General features: G+C 39.9%; 2 protein-coding genes and 2 non-coding genes across 4 annotated transcripts; 2 read left to right on the top strand and 2 right to left on the bottom strand.

Annotated features, from left to right (window-relative positions):
• Positions 1 to 32: 32 nt before the first annotated feature.
• trnae-cuc lies at positions 33 to 104 on the bottom strand. Its single transcript has one exon. It is a non-coding gene; the product is annotated as a tRNA-Glu (tRNA).
• Positions 105 to 1795: 1691 nt separating this feature from the next.
• On the top strand, positions 1796 to 5009 carry mustn1b (musculoskeletal, embryonic nuclear protein 1b). Its single transcript, XM_046384532.1, has 3 exons — positions 1796 to 1956; positions 2056 to 2179; positions 4568 to 5009. The coding sequence occupies exons 1-3, from the start codon at positions 1948 to 1950 to the stop codon at positions 4681 to 4683; spliced, it is 249 nt and encodes an 82-aa protein (XP_046240488.1). The 5' UTR covers positions 1796 to 1947; the 3' UTR covers positions 4684 to 5009.
• On the bottom strand, positions 2794 to 2865 carry trnae-cuc. The gene has a single exon. It is a non-coding gene; the product is annotated as a tRNA-Glu (tRNA).
• Positions 5010 to 7117: 2108 nt separating the features above from the next.
• On the top strand, positions 7118 to 15746 carry LOC124056754 (inter-alpha-trypsin inhibitor heavy chain H3-like). The gene is made up of 22 exons (XM_046384523.1): positions 7118 to 7270; positions 7522 to 7551; positions 7881 to 7904; positions 8692 to 8846; positions 8965 to 9069; positions 9170 to 9332; positions 9469 to 9579; positions 9765 to 9893; positions 10102 to 10218; positions 10307 to 10475; positions 10592 to 10717; positions 10829 to 11010; positions 11117 to 11302; positions 11414 to 11553; positions 12558 to 12718; positions 12813 to 12842; positions 12947 to 13009; positions 13625 to 13738; positions 13921 to 14122; positions 14242 to 14414; positions 14888 to 14999; positions 15101 to 15746. The coding sequence occupies exons 1-22, from the start codon at positions 7157 to 7159 to the stop codon at positions 15237 to 15239; spliced, it is 2745 nt and encodes a 914-aa protein (XP_046240479.1). The 5' UTR covers positions 7118 to 7156; the 3' UTR covers positions 15240 to 15746.
• Positions 15747 to 15994: the final 248 nt, after the last annotated feature.

Genomic DNA, 15994 nt, shown 5'->3' with positions numbered 1-15994 from the left:
GTATTGTCTATATCGTGTCTTACCAAAAGGTGTTCCCTGACCGGGAATCGAACCCGGGCCGCGGCGGTGAGAGCGCCGAATCCTAACCACTAGACCACCAGGGATGACGGCAAGACTACATCTCTTATTGATAAGTGTTTTTTTGAAAGGTTTTATGCGTAATATTAATCCTTTAACATGAGACGCAACGGTTTGAGGCTTCGGGAGAGGTGTGGTCGCCATTAGTCACCCGACCTTCGGCCATGATTTTGTGTCCAAAAATAGACCCCTCAGCAGAAACATCTAAGGCAAGACACGCATTTAGCATCTACAGTCATGGTTGTTATTTAGAGGCTCTTAAAAAATACATTACATCTTGTCTCATCGTTACAGTTAACACACAAACGCTAATTTGCCATTTATTAGTTCGACTGCATGGCATTATTTCACCCACCACACGCCAGACACAATCATATCATTTCCTGTGATTGTTGTGTTTTTCTCCTCCGTCCCCAGTAACACCAAGTATTCATGATTTTAAAAGCCACTTGTGGAGCTTCAAGTACTGGTTGTAATGCCACAGTGGTTGTTAGACGGGGATGAGAGAGATAATTAACCCATCAGAGTGGATAAACATACATACACGCACAGTTTATCTCGTTATCTTCAACCTTGCACTTGGAGAGGCCCAAGCATCTTCACAAACATATCTTTTTTTTTTATCGTAAGCAGATGGCTAACATGGAAACAAGATTAAGTTGAAAGCAGAATAAGTAGTTGTGAGATTGTGTGTTTTTGCTTTTCTTCCCATTTCTCTAAATTTTGAAGTGTTTAAATTTGGACATATGCTTACTCTCAGATTGTAAGATTATACCAATGTGATGTGACTGAAAGAGCGAAACCAGCTTTCAGATGCTCTCCGCGTCACTGAGATTGTAATTTTTAAAATAGTGAGTCACTTTGTCAGTCAGTTTCAGATTATGATGCCACTTCTTACGACTACAGTTTTCTTTGCTTACTTGTTCCGGCCTAAAATATACCTTGACATCACATCACACACTTAATGTAGATTGTATTCAGTAAACAGAGAAAATTATACGATATTGTGCATTCATCAAAATGAAATTGAACACACTAATACTGATTTCAGAGCTGTCATGATAAACATATTATTCGTTTTGCCAGCTTGCATTCTTTCATATTGCTAATTTGCTTTTTTTTGTTTATTTGCTCAGCAACTGGATATTGCTTTTGGAGCTTTACTTTTGTGTATTATACTTTCTACACCCAATGGTAAAGGATATGTTGTGGTGTGTGTTGTGTGGGGCCCACATTTGAATACCTGAACACTTGCTGTATGACTCAGATTAGAAAAACACCAATGGCCCTCACTCAAACAGGACAGAGGAATAGTTTAGCGAGTCTTTTCGTCGTTCAGCACTCATTTTGTCGGTTCATGCGGTAACTGTCTGGAAATGCTTTTTTATAAGACCCAAGAAGACATTCCCTCAGGCTTAAATCAAGTCTTAGCAATGACCAGGCAGAGCCACAACCACCGGAGCTTCAGGGAGGTGTTGCTTGTTGGTGGGAACTCTTGATACGGTTTTAGGGCCAAGTCCCTCACCACCTTTAAAAAAATAGGCTATGCCTGCCAGAGGAGGTGGGTGGGTGGACAGCCTCTTGTGTTGTGTCCCGAATTATCAGCTGTTGGCCTGTAAGCTTATCGTAAAAGATGGGAGACCCATTCCAGCTGCATCATCCCTCACGTCACACCTAATTATACACACTGACAACAGGCAGAGTGGGACAGAAAGTGAGGGGGTCTGACTGACTCACTGGATCTTCACCAGGACTATATATATTGTCAGGACTGCTGGGAGACAAAGACACACACTAAGAAAAACAACCAGTGAATCTATCACTCTGGAAAGAGCTGTCTGTGGAATCAGTGCACCAGCTTCAGTCACCATGTCACAGGTAGGTTACGTCGGGTCAAAGAAGAATTCTGATTCTGATTCTAATTCTGAACACCTCTTTAAAATTCATAAGTTCCTTTCTGTCTTTACTCTACTTTAGCCAGGCGAGGTGAAGAAGAAGAAGCGTCCCCCGATGAAGGAGGAGGACCTGAAAGGAGCCCGCAGTAAACTGGGACTGAAGGGCGAAGTCAAGAGTAAGACCTATGAGGTCATGGTTGAGTGTGGTGAGTAAAGTCTTTCATTAATGTTGTTTCCTCTGACACTGAAATACAAGTGACATAACCCTATGTCAGATGGTGAAGCTAAGACATTTTGCCTTTGAATCCTTGCAAATCTTGCTCCAAGAATTTATTTTACTCCCGTTTGTCCTGTAGGTCTGTCTCATAATGCTGTGGTTGTTGGGCTGCTTCCACGTAACAAAAACTTATTCGTCAGTAGATAAATTAACATATATTTAAATTAATGCTGAAATAAGGTCAATAAATACACACTGGTATTAAAATAGTATAGCCAAAATAGTAAAGTGGCATATTTTATGCATAATTAAATAAAGAGATAAATGTCAGAAATTATTATAAATACACAAATGAGTAAAAACTGTTTTGTAATAATGTAGATATAAATTAAATGTGCTGATTTATTTCCAAACTGATTAACATTCATTTCAACACTGATACTTCTTTATTTCAGTATCATATTTACGATACTTGTTTGTTAGCTGTTTATTTCTGTATTTTAGTGTCAATTTATGCAGGTTTGTACAGGATGCTGTAGTTAGTTGCTGGTTATTATTTTTGTCAACATATCTTTGATTGACGATGATAGAACAAAAGCTTTGTTCCCTGACCGGGAATCGAACCCGGGCCGCGGCGGTGAGAGCGCCGAATCCTAACCACTAGACCACCAGGGAGCAGTTGCTCTATCGGTCACCTTTTAAGTATATATTGACAAACTTACTAATTATGGTTATACATATTGAACATGTACTCTTCTTTTTTTTTTTTACTTTAAAGCACGTGTAGCCTCAGTTTCCTATGGAAAAGGCTAACATGCACCACAGCACTGTTTAGCAATTAGCTAACTTCACAGACTGACGTTACTCAAGGCATTAGCCCTGCGACAGGATGCGGCAAAGACAGCAGCGAGTTGTGTTGTAGCTAACTTTCGTTTTCTTCTTTTACTCACTGACATACTCTATTTCAACAGCCTCATAACATTTAACATATTGTAGATATACATATTCAAGCCTACACTTACTTGACCACTTAATTTAACAGCAATTAAGTTACCTAACCGATAAATCCGGACGGGATTGAAACATTATCGTATAAAATAATGGAAATGAGTGGAGCTCATAGACTGGATAGAAATGAATCACATAAATAATTAGGCTACAGAACACCTCTCGACTTCAATAATACTTATAATATCTATGAATATTAAGACTACTTGTAGTGGAGTATGTTTAATGTTGCTCCTTTTACACAGGCCTACTGTAGGTATTTCTCAGATACCTTTTCCAATACTCTGCACTATGACCTGTTTCTTCCTCTCTGTGACCATGTGATGACGGGTTGATATGGTTGATAAGACTGATGGGTTGACAAAACAGACAGACGTGTGACCCCATCTAAACAACATACAGTGCAGTATGACGTACAGAGATCTTTTTGTACACATATTACATAGGCTATTCCACAGGACGATTTTAGTGCAGCTTCGATGCCAGATTGTTTTGGTTTATTGTTATTATGCCAAGTGATATTTTATATGCTGTTAATACTGTAATGCCTGTTGTGGGTTATGCCAAATTCTTAAGTGTTCTTAAATTTATCTGAAAACACAGCAAGAATTTTTCCAGCTAAGCTAATCCCCCCCACCACCGCCACCACCCACACACACACACACACACACACACACACACACACATAATCCAAATACCATTCAGCAGCAGATTTCAAGTTCATTCTTGCCCCTGTTATAAAATTTCATCATTTTTTAATTAACTTTTTGCTCTTTGCTCAAATGCTGATTAATCTGCAAACTCCGACCACCTGCTGCTCTTGCATAACTCCCACCCACTGTCTGACAACAGAAACAGCCTCACTGTCAGGTTCGCTTTCGTGCCCTTTCAAGGTTACCCACCAAACAAATGTTGTGTCACAGAGTGTATATTTGTTTGTGTGGGAAGAATCAAAATTAAAAAAAGCTAATCGTTGTTTGCAGCTCACTCAGTCAAAGTGGTTGTTTCAATACCTACCAGAGAGAATGAGATTTAATGGAGTTCAAATGTGTATACCTCTTCCAACCTCAGAGATAATTAACAGAATTTAAAAATAATGCTCAGTTGAATGATTAAAAGGGATCATGGGAGCTGGATTTGAGAGGCAGTGTTTACTGTAAAGATATGAAGTTTCCAGTTCTCTAACTGGGAATCAGACTTGAGCCAGCTGGCAAGTGCTAAATCCTAAAACAGAAGAACAGCAGAGCGATGGAATGAAACAGAGCAGTTGTTGCAGACATTTTCTTTGCCACACAACGCACATGAGGATGAGCGGTCACCTCATTCGAACCACCTGTCTTTCTGACTGGACATGTCTGTCTGTGTTTAGAACGTGTGGGCAAAGTGGCTCCATCTGTGTTCAGCGGCGTGAGGACAGGGACAGAGACGGTCTTGGACAAGCCTGGTCCTGCCAAAGCTTCTGGAGCCAGTGTGTTCAGCAAGTAGAATAAAACAGTAACACTGAAGGAGCAATCGACAGCAGTCTTCATGTTTCTGAGTCAGTGGTGATGTCCCGTAATATAGATTGCAAGAAAAGAAAAAGAAACATTTTTAAGAGAGGTAAATGGACTGATTGTGTGTCACTTGTGTTCCTGTTGACATTACTGCTGTGTGAGTAGTTACTGCACTTTGCAAATTGCACAATATGTGCATCAGAGTTGGATCAATATGCCCAATGAGATATCAGTGCTGAAAAAGACTGTTAAAATGTTTGCTTTTTTGTTGAATTTTTTACCTGATTGTTTTTCCTAAATAAATTATTTTCCCTTGTACTGACTTTTATTATAATTATTACTACTACTATTATTATTTCCCTGTAGTAAGTTGCAAAAATAGAGCAATTGTTATGTAGGGCTAATATGATTAGGGCCACAGAGTGTTATCACCAGACTCTGCAGTGTTTTAGTATCTCTCAGCTCATTGATTTGGTTCCAGCTCACAACTTCACTGTTTTGGTTCTCTCTCATAGCTCTCACAAGCGCTGGCAACTGTTTTCAGAGGAAAAAAAAAATTAAAAACCCTGCTGTACACCACCTGCTCATCAACAAACAGCAGACAAGTTGGCAACTACAGCTGATGAACCCAATGTAGCATGTAGCAGCTGTAAAGAGCCAGATATTTCCCTTTGTTAGAGACAAATACAGCACTAAAAGGAGAGTGGATATTGGCCTTACCGTATGGTCGTGTTCAGACAGAATGCATGGCAAATTTCAGAGGCAGCATGATTTCATGCAACTGGTGATGCGATGCAAATTTGCCCATGTCAGAGCAGTGAAGTGAATTCATGCCTATTTATTCTTTTTCATTTGCCAATCTGCTTCATAATCATAGACAGGTGAGAGGCAAAATGTGAGAGTGGACAGAAATAATGTAAAGAACTGGAGTTTCTGTTGAGGGGTGAGTTCAGTCAGAAGCTAAGCTGATCACGAACAGGTGCTGTCCTTCAGTCGTCGTCGTTACTTCATTGCTTGCTAGCTAACTTACAGCTGAAGTGTTGGAGTGTATTCGCTGTTTGTGGTGAATAAACATAAATAATCCAGTGGCCATATTCATTCCACCTTTGTATTCATTAGGTGAATTTTAATTAAAAGTCATTTATTATTTCGGTGTATGTTGTGCTCACATGGTGCATTTAACTAAACATAAAACTGCTCATTGCTAACCAATAGGTACACAATACAAAAGGTCTGTAGAGGCACACAGTTTATTTTTGCCCCAAGCCTCTTAGAAGGTTAATCCAGCCCTGACTGATTAAAGTATTTAAACCAATACACAAAACTAAGAACCTGGTTAACAAGAAATTCCCAAATAAGTTGCTCTGGTCCGTCCTGAGACAAACATTGACTATAGTACCTGAATCTGTTGCTAAATGTGTGGGTGCTTGTTGCCTGGCACTGGTCTCATTCCCCTTTAGCCACATGATGAAGATGAGAGCAGAGTACAGTTTGCCCAAGTAGGAAAAAGTTGCAATGCTGTTTGTTCTCAAGGTTCAGAGTGGCAGAGCAACCAATGTGCGGCTATAAAAGTGACCTTGTTTTCTGTCCAGTATCATATCATTGTGATCTGATTCGACGACATGACTTGATCGCTCATGAATCAGTTTATTTGTGATAATTTAATCTTAAAAAACATACAAGAATCTTTCTAGTTTGCTCACAGTACTTTACTGTTCAGACCCCCCCTCCACCCCACCCACCAGCAAATAGGAAATGACTTAAACACACACACATCATTTAGTAAAGCAGCTCAGGCTGTGAAGTGAAAAAGTCCAGCAAAAGAGAAGAAAGGCACTGAGTGAGCAGTGAGTGAGGCAAACTTGTAGATATCAGTTGATGAACATTTACACATTAATAATTTTATTTTCATGTTTGGTAATTTCATCCATTGCAAAAGACATTATGGTATGTGTAGCCATCAAAACCTCGCATTTTTAGTGCAGATGACGGGGGACAAGACATCAGAATCAGAATTCCTTTATTTATCCCTGGAGGGAAATTCTTGAAAGACAGACATCAACATCGAACTGCAATATGAACTGACTGATGTGATATGATGTCTTTATAATAAAACAAATGAATAATAAGATAAATAAAAAAAATACATACCAACTTTAGTATCACTAACTTCTATGCTGCTATGATATTTTCCACCCGACACTCAAGCTTGTCATGTTGTCAGATGTCTTGTTTGGTGCAACATTCAAACACTTTCAGCCTGAGCACAGATATTTTCTTTGAGCTTTACAAGTGCCAGTGTTTGGCCTCCTGCACATTGAGCTCAGGTCTGTTGGTCAATACTCCAGGCCAACACACACACACACACACACACACACACACACACATGCTTTTTGTCCCTCCCCCTGAGCAGAGACCTTTTTTCTCAGTAGTGAAGTCAGTCACTGTTCAGTAGGAGTTCGGTCATGTCTGGACTGCTGAGTGTTCGACTGCTGCTGCTGTGGGGCAGCGCCTGCCTCTGGCTGCCCAGCCTGGCCAGAGGGGCTCTGGTCATCTCCAGAGCCCATGAAGCTCTCGAGGTAACCTCACACACCAGCCTTTTTTTGTTTGTTTGTTTTTCTAATCTTATTTTAAAATCCAATGGTTTAATATTTGAAGTCAAATTTTGTGTGGTGGTTTCTGATTTGGCCACTGATGTTTTTTTCTTATAAATAATTTTGTTCTGCGTGCCTACTCCGTTTTACTGTTGTGTGTAAAGTGTTTAGTTCATTTGGATTTTTTTTCTAATATCTTGATGATGTTGGTTCTCCCTGCTGCATTTCTATTTCAGGAAACAAGAGGAGCTGCCAGATCACTGCAGGTATTTCGCAGAAACTATTCAAAGACAGACAGTGCTTTCATACCACGGTGAAAATATTGTTTACGGATAAGTCGCATCTTTCTGCTTGTGTTTTATTGACCAAACATGCGGTCAATGATAAATAACACCATTAGTTGGTGGAATCATGATCACAGGACTTAACATGAAATTAAAATAAATATGGAGGCATATATATATTTCCTACTATTAAGCAGCATAAAGTAACAGAGCCAGTTGAAATGCCTGCTTTACTTAATTTTTAACATTGATTTTCCAAGTAAAAAATGAATATATTCATTGTTTTTTCTTTTGTCTTTTTTCTGTTACAGAAAAGAAGTACAAATGAGGCCACGGTAAGAAAATAATCTGTGTGTGTATCTCTGATGATAACATTAATGAGAAGTATTACAAACTCATTACAAACTTAATTAATCCTTCGAAAGCAGTTGCATGTAGCAATTCACCACCCAAATCAACACACACACACACACAAACACAATCAATCATTAAACTAACAAATGAAAGGCCTGTATGCTTAAAATATACTTGGACTTGACAATAAAAATATAAAATATATATATAAATGTGTAAGAAAATAAACTAAAACTATGTAGGCCGTACAAAAGTATAGAAAATTACCTGTGAGGATCTCAGAAGATGGAGAGAATTGAGGGTTTAGAGTGAGACTGACAGTACTGATTTAGATCATCTGTATGATTTGTCGCTCACAAAAAGAACTCATGTTTGACCCTGTTTGAGTATAATCTTTAAACAGATTTTACAGACACTGCTCAGGCTGTTCTGTCCTTCACCGACCGGCTGTGGAACCAGCAAATAAGAGAAAAAATCAGCAGAAAAAAACAACTGCGAATAACTGAACTGACTGAACAAACGTTTAGTTTTCAAAGATCCACATTATCCCTGCTTACAGCATACAGCACCCAGATTGACTCATCCAGTCTGTCTCATCACAACATCCCCAAAACGGAATTGGTGACGTAATGTCTTCAGTGTTTTCTGGCACCAGCTGGGGCACCACGATGTGGACTGGACTTTGTGGCATTTCACTCTGAGAAAATGCTGATAGGAGGCCTTCCATATTTATGAGTGTTTAAATCTTTCCCGCTCATTATATCCCAGGTGGAGGTCTACAGCGTGACCGTGGACTGCACTGTGACGTCTCGTTTCGCCCACACCGTCATGACTTCCAAGGCTCTGAACAAAGCAAACACCTCTCAGGAAATCTTTTTCGAAATGGAGCTGCCCAAGACCGCCTTCATTCGCAACTTCAGCATGTCAGTCTGTCCCCAGTCTGATTTCCACTCCTTTTCAAGCTGTGTACTAAAGCAGATTTTTCTTAATGATACAGCTAGTAAGTTGCATCATGCTGTTCTTCATCTTTGTGCCTCGCAGGGAAATTGAAGGTCAGGTGTATGTTGGTGAAGTGAAGGAGAAAGAGAAGGCTAAGAAACAGTATGAGAAAGCTGTTGCCTCTGGACAGACAGCTGGACTGGTCAAGTGAGTCAGTCAAGATGAGAAATACATAAAGCTAATACTGCATCTACATTTTCCTATTCTTGTATTAGAGGCTGTCGTTCACATCTGTGTTTTATTTCAGGGTTTCTGGAAGAAAGATGGAGAAGTTCTCAGTGTCTGTGAACATTGCAGCCAAAAGTAACGTGACTTTCATTCTAACCTACGAGGAGCTCCTTCAGAGGAAATTGGGCCAGTATGAGATCCTGACTCGAGTTAAACCCAAACAACCGGTGCAGGAATTTCAGGTGAATCCATGTTCATGTTCAAATCCCGGCTATTGGTGATTTCTTTTTGCTTGTATATAAGATGTTTACCCTTCAAATGATCTCTGTTTGTTTCTCTCTCTCTTTCTCTTGGTGCGTGTTTTGCCTGTGTGGACAGATTGTGACAAACATCTACGAGCCTCAGGGTATTTCTTTTGTTGATGCCCATGCAACCTTCCTCACCAATGAATTGCTCCCTCTGTTGGAGAAAACTGTGACAGACAAAAAGGTACACAATACAACAATCTGGTAGGGAGTTTTGATTCTTTAAAAGTCTTGCAGTATCTGTATCACAACTCTTTTATCGGTTTTCAAAATGATCTTGGTCTCCCTTCCTTTTCGTCACACTCAATAAAATTTTTGACCCAAGTTTTAAGGGTTATTTAAACTGACCATATTTTATCCCACTGCCAGGCACGCATCTCTTTTTCTCCAACTATTGATCAGCAAAGGAAATGTCCAGATTGTGATGGGACACTCATCGACGGCGATTTTATCATCACTTATGATGTGAATAGAGCAAAGAGCCTCGGGGAGATTCAGGTCAGCTCTCAGCAAACACTGTACTCCGTACTACTGTAGTACCTGCTGAATGCACATTCAAATCACATGTTAAACTGTACAGCTTTACTTCAGTGTTGAATTCTAAAATTGAATTGATGAATCTGTGATTAGATTTCCCAACAACATCGAAATGAATCGACCAGTTCTTCGTTATACTTACCGGTCTTTATGGTTCTCTTCTCCTCAGATTGTGAATGGATATTTTGTGCACTTCTTTGCTCCTCCTAACCTGCCCAGAGTCCCAAAGAATGTCGTGTTTGTTATTGATAGGAGCGGGTCAATGAGTGGAAGAAAGATTGAACAGGTGAGAGACAGTTCAGACTGTTAATGTGGCTCGATATACTGACATCCACATTCTGACCTCTGACCTCTGACCTCGTAACTCTTTGTAGACACGTGAGGCTATGCTGGCCATCCTCAAAGACCTCCATGAGGATGACTACTTTGCCATCATCCAGTTTGATCACAATATTGATGTCTGGCAGGAGTCACTCACCAAAGCAACCAAAGAAAACGTGGAGAAAGCCATGGTCTACACCCGAAGCATACGCGACCAAGGAGGTTGAGAGAGAAAAAAGTTGACGTTAGCTTTCATGCTAAATGTCATCTTCTTTCCACAGATGATGATACACTCTCATACTAGATATTTTACAATTTCCTGGATGTTTTCCTTTTAGGAACGGATATCAATGGTGGAGTGTTGAGAGGTGTGAAGATGCTGGTGAAAGACAGACAGGAGAAGAAACTCCCCGAGAGGAGCGTCGATATGATTATTCTACTGACCGATGGAATGCCAAATTCTGGTGAGCATGCGGTGTGGACATGCTGTAGAATATACTGTGCAAGTGCTCATTTGATCAATGTACCTTATGCTTAGTATTACATATTTTCATATTGTATCTCTGCCTTTGAAGGTGTGTCTCATCTCCCGACTATCCAGGAAAATGTGCGTTCTGCTACTGGAGGAAACATGTCTCTGTTCTGTCTTGGATTTGGGAATGATGTTGATTACTCCTTCCTGGATGTGATGAGCAAACAAAACAAAGGACTGGCCCGCAGAATTTTTGAGGGTTCAGATGCAACACTTCAACTTCAGGTGGAGGGTCTAAGCTATGAGCCAGCAGTTTGACTTTTGTAAACAGCTCTGTGACCATTCTTCCACAATTATATGATCACAATGTGTGTATGTGCATTTAATCCAGGGTTTCTATGATGAGGTAGCCAGCCCTCTGCTTTCAGAGGTGGACTTGCGGTATCCTGACAACTCAGTGGACTTCGTGACCACTAATCATTTCAACCAGTTGTTCAATGGATCAGAGATTGTGGTGGCTGGTCGACTGACAGACAACGACCTGGACAACTTCCTGGTGGAGGTGTATGGCCAGGGGGTGAGTACAAGGAAATGGCAGAAATTTGAAATAATACTGAGCTGGAAAGAACACAAGATCATCACTCTGTTTTTTTAGACCTAATTTCTTCCACCTTCCTCTCCACTGTAGTTTGAAGAGGACTTCAATGTGCAGGGCCAGGCCAGTGCTATGGATTGGGATGTGATATACCCAGATGAGGGATACATCTTTGGGGATTTCACAGAACGTCTTTGGGCCTACTTGACCATCCAGCAGCTTCTGGAAAAGAGGTCAGTTTTAATTCATTTCCAAAGATGTTCCTAACAACTGATTTCCCTAACACAAAGAGTTTAAACTTCGACTAGTTGACTAGTACAAAAGAATACGCTCAGAGAACAGCGAATACCGATGGCAGTGTAGTCTGTAAGGTTAAACATTGTTCAAAAATGCTGTATATATTATCAGGACCATTTGAAATTGTTCATATTCTTCATTAACATCTCAGATGCAGCAGGTAACTGTGGCAAACTTAAAGCCACTGAGAAGCTGCACAGACAGGCTAATAAATGCGGTGCTCGTCGTAACAGTGATTAGCAGCGTCTAGTGATGTTAACAGAATCTGACTTCTTGTTTTTGGTTGAATATTTATTGCTCACTGTTCATGTTACTCAACATGTTACATGCAAGAATCCATAACCATTGTCCACAAATCTCCAAACAGCTAAACATTTCACCAGCACAACACACAGCGTTTGCCTAGCTTAGCAGCTAATGCCATAAAGTCATTTATGGTTTCAGCTTCTTTATTTCCCAATAGTCTCATGAAAATCTTTGTTAATGACACTTTCTTATTGAAGCCATGGATGGTATTTTAGAAGCATTTTTGTTATATTTGTTGAATACCTTGTAACATCTTGAATCAGAAATCATTAAATTAAATTTAACATTAATTGTAGCAGGCCTGCAATAAAACCATTCAGTCATTTCATTTGGTCCAAATGAAGAGCTGTTTATTTATGTATTTATTAGACTAAGAGTTTGTTGAACACAGCAAACACCCAGCTGGAGGTTCAAACAGTCAGTGTTGTCAAGCAGCGCTCATTCATGTTGTTTGAGGGAGTAGCATTGGAGTCTTAAAGTGGAGGGGTGGGAATTTTTTTGGTTGCTTTCAAAATTTTGCTTCTTTGTGCTGGTGTCTCCAACTTTACCAGCCCAGCTTTAATTTATACATTTCTGTGGTTTACCTTATGGAGGTGTCATATGTGGCAGCTACGTAACATTTTCTTTATTGCAGCAAGAGTGGTGACACGTATGAGAAAGCCAATGCCACAGCCAAAGCCCTGGAGATGTCTTTGCAATACAGCTTCGTCACCCCCCTCACGTCTATGGTGGTCACCAAGCCTGAAACTGAGGACGGCACAGACAGCCCTCTCATTGCTGACAAGTTGACTGAGGGTGAGTGAGGAAAGAGAGGGTTGAAATGTTTTGTTGTTGCTCTAGTTTGAACTGAATTTACCAGTTTGTTTTTGTGTTATCTCCTTTTTGACAGAGCAAAGACAACAGGCAGAAAGAGGAATGGGTAAGACAGCCATTTTATTTTTTGCCATACAGCAAAAAGGTTCAGTTCAATTTTAGGATTCAATTCACAGGTTTTAACTTGAGTTTTACTGTTTCTCGATGTAGCAAATCGTTATGTACCTCCAGTGTACCACCATTCTCATTATCAGCCATCACCTGCATATTTCGGTGAGTAGATTAGCATTTCATGCAGTGTCAATCAGTCTACGAGTTGATCTATCAGTCCTTAACGACAAATATTCTGTAAATTCTGAACAAAAGTTGTCCAGACATTCATGGTCCTCTGGTTGCACAGGATGAATCCCAAAGATTTTGCTGATCCACTAACTTTTTGTTCAGCGCCACCAGCAGATTAAAATCTTTACTCCTATGCAGTGAAATATCAAAATCTGCTTTATAGTTTGGCACAAATCTTTGGACAGATATTAATCATCTACAGGCTCCCACTGACTTTGGTGATCCCCTTTCCTCCAGTGCCACTATAAGGTTGACATTTTTGATTTTGAATTAAATATCTCTACAGCTGCATATTAGATTGATTTCTCTGAAAGTTGATCCAGACATTCATGTCCCTCTTGGGATGAACTGCAATAACTTTGGCAATCATTCAGCTTTTCATCTAATTCCATTATCATCAAGTCAGATTTATAATGTATCCAGTTCTTAAGTTTATGACCAAACTAATGACGCTTGTGTAACTTTCACATTGAGCCAATATTATATAATGACAAATTCTTATTTATTTTGTTTATTGCTGTCATGATACTCTGGTGTCACCTGCAGTGGATGGAGATCCTCATTTTATGATAGAGCTCCCAGACAGAGATGACGCTCTGTGCTTCAACATCAACGACAAACCAGGAACTATTTTCAACTTGGTCAGAGACCCAGAATCAGGTCAGCTCTAAGTCCTGATAGTCATCATGACATTCTTACTCTTTGACAACTATAAGATGCATTTACTGGTGTTCTTTTAACCCCAGATTTTTTAATTTCAGATGTATACTCATTGTAGGCCAAGATCTGGACACTGCTAGTAAAAAAGCGAGTGACTGACTCTCACGTTGTTATTTTGTCAGGAATTTTGGTCAATGGCCAGATCATTGGAGATAAGAAGATTCCCCCTGATGGTAAAATAAACACCTACTTTTGGCGTTTTGGCATCGTCCACAAGACTCTGGGGGTAAGGCTGGAGGTGAGCACTGAGGTCATCTCAGTGTTCCAGGACGGCAGATGGATCAAGCTGCTGTGGTCAGATGCAGCTTCCCTAAAAGGACCCAAGTGAGTGACTACACCATCACATTTTTCTCTAACTGAGTGAAAGAGAACTATCCCTCTACATGAGTAATATGAAATGTACAATACTGTTCAGGATTAATAATCACCATCTTCTCCTTCAGTGTGGACCTTCTCTTGACCAAAGATCGCAGCCTAACAGTAACTCTAAAAGATTCAGTCAAGTTTGTCATCCTGCTACACCAAGTGTGGAAGAACCACCCTTACCATCGGGACTACCTGGGTTTCTACACCCTGGACAGCCACCTCCTTTCCTCTTCTGTTCACGGCCTGCTAGGTACAACATGACTCACATCAGAGAGTAGACTGCGTGGTGTAAGATTTGATAGGAAGAAAAAGTGGTGTGGATTTGATTTCACAGGCTTTTCCCTGAAACCTGTGGTCTATCTTCAGAGCAGACAAAAAAAGAGTAAATTAATGACAAAATAAATTGACCCCAACAAAATCAATCAGCTCATAGATCAAAGAGAAAAAAGAAGTTGCCAGAATTGGTCCAATTTGATATCCACGCTCAGAGGAGTCCTTGAAACACTTCATAATACATTACACTATGTGATGAGATTTGCATATTGCAGTACCACCACCCACCTCACCCCAAGCCACATAGGAAAAATATCATCATATCAGCGCAGTGAAAGACATTAGAGCAGCTTAAATAAACATTTCTGTAACCATGTATAAAAATACAAATTGAAAAGTGGGATATTGTCATCTTTTGAAATGATATATAAATGGTGAGTTGTACTCCAGGTCAGTTCTACCACGGGGTTGACTTTGAAGTGACAGACCTGCGTCCAGGTGAGGTCCCAGAGAAACCAGATGCCACTATGTTTGTGAAAGGACAGGAGCTCAATGTGACCAGGTAAACTTCATGGCTCAGTTTGCATGTAATGTGAATGCAAACTAATATGTGCTCTTAAAATCATATTTTTATCTACATGACATTTGTGTCTCTGTTTACAGAGGCTGGCAGAGAGACTTCAGGAGGGATGTGAAGAACGGAGAAAACGTCCCCTGCTGGTTCATTCACAATAATGGAACAGGCATCCTTGATGGAAATGCAACAGACTACACAGTGTCAGGACTTTTTAAGACTGTTTAGAAACAGGTTACACGTCATTGTCCACCACAGAAATCATCCAAATTAAAATCATGCAATAAATATTCAAATCTGCATGTACGTGCACCATGAATACTAAAAAATCATGTACCTAAAGGAAAACAGGCTTCACTCACAGCCTTGTATGGATAATTTCACTATTTCAATCAGAGTAATTGCTGAAAATATAAGAAGGGGAAGTAGCATCATCCTGGACTAGTGAGAAATGTTAGGAGACTGCTTCTGCCATCACCTGTATGGAAATAAATGGGACACGGTTCTTAAAGAGAGACTCAAGCTGGATTTACTGTTTTGAAAATGTTTTCTGGTCTTTTGTGTTAGCAATGTCTGCTTTCTTTTCCTAAAGTTGACTTTTAGAAGATCTGCTAGCCTGGTAATTTCAAACCCTTGCATGATAACACTGATGTGTCCTGCTTTTTAAATTCTAGTTTAAGTGTTTTGTAATGTCATGACTGGAGCAACTTTGATTAAAGTGCTTGTTACAGTTCATGTGGAGTCTACTGTAGTACTTCAGAACCACATGATACCAAATAAATGTTAAAAAGTGGTGACAAATTGGTGAAACCTTCCTTTGTGATCAAACAGTCCAAAAGAAAAAGTCCTCTAAGGACACTGATTATTATTTTACCACAGGAAATATCAACACTTAACAGTGATTAATGCTGGTTTAATTGGTGGTTTACATTTTGTGATTATATAATCAACCTAACTTATATCTCAGCATTTGGAGAGGAAAT

Source organism: Scatophagus argus, chromosome 3 (genome assembly GCF_020382885.2).
Source record: "Scatophagus argus isolate fScaArg1 chromosome 3, fScaArg1.pri, whole genome shotgun sequence".
NCBI lineage: Eukaryota > Metazoa > Chordata > Actinopteri > Scatophagidae > Scatophagus > Scatophagus argus.
The sequence above is the reverse complement of the archived record's forward strand: the minus strand, read 5'-3'. Positions and strand labels throughout refer to the sequence as shown.

Bases quoted from the DNA above. Each gene is read 5' to 3' on its own strand.
- mustn1b (XM_046384532.1), top strand. The intron at 2,180-4,567 runs GTGAGTAAAGTC...GTCTGTGTTTAG, and splicing joins TGAGGTCATGGTTGAGTGTG to AACGTGTGGGCAAAGTGGCT.
- LOC124056754 (XM_046384523.1), top strand. From the start codon at position 7,157: ATGTCTGGACTGCTGAGTGTTCGACTGCTGCTGCTGTGGGGCAGCGCC. The intron at 12,719-12,812 runs GTGAGTGAGGAA...CCTTTTTGACAG, and splicing joins TGCTGACAAGTTGACTGAGG to AGCAAAGACAACAGGCAGAA. The intron at 13,010-13,624 runs GTGAGTAGATTA...TGTCACCTGCAG, and splicing joins GCCATCACCTGCATATTTCG to TGGATGGAGATCCTCATTTT.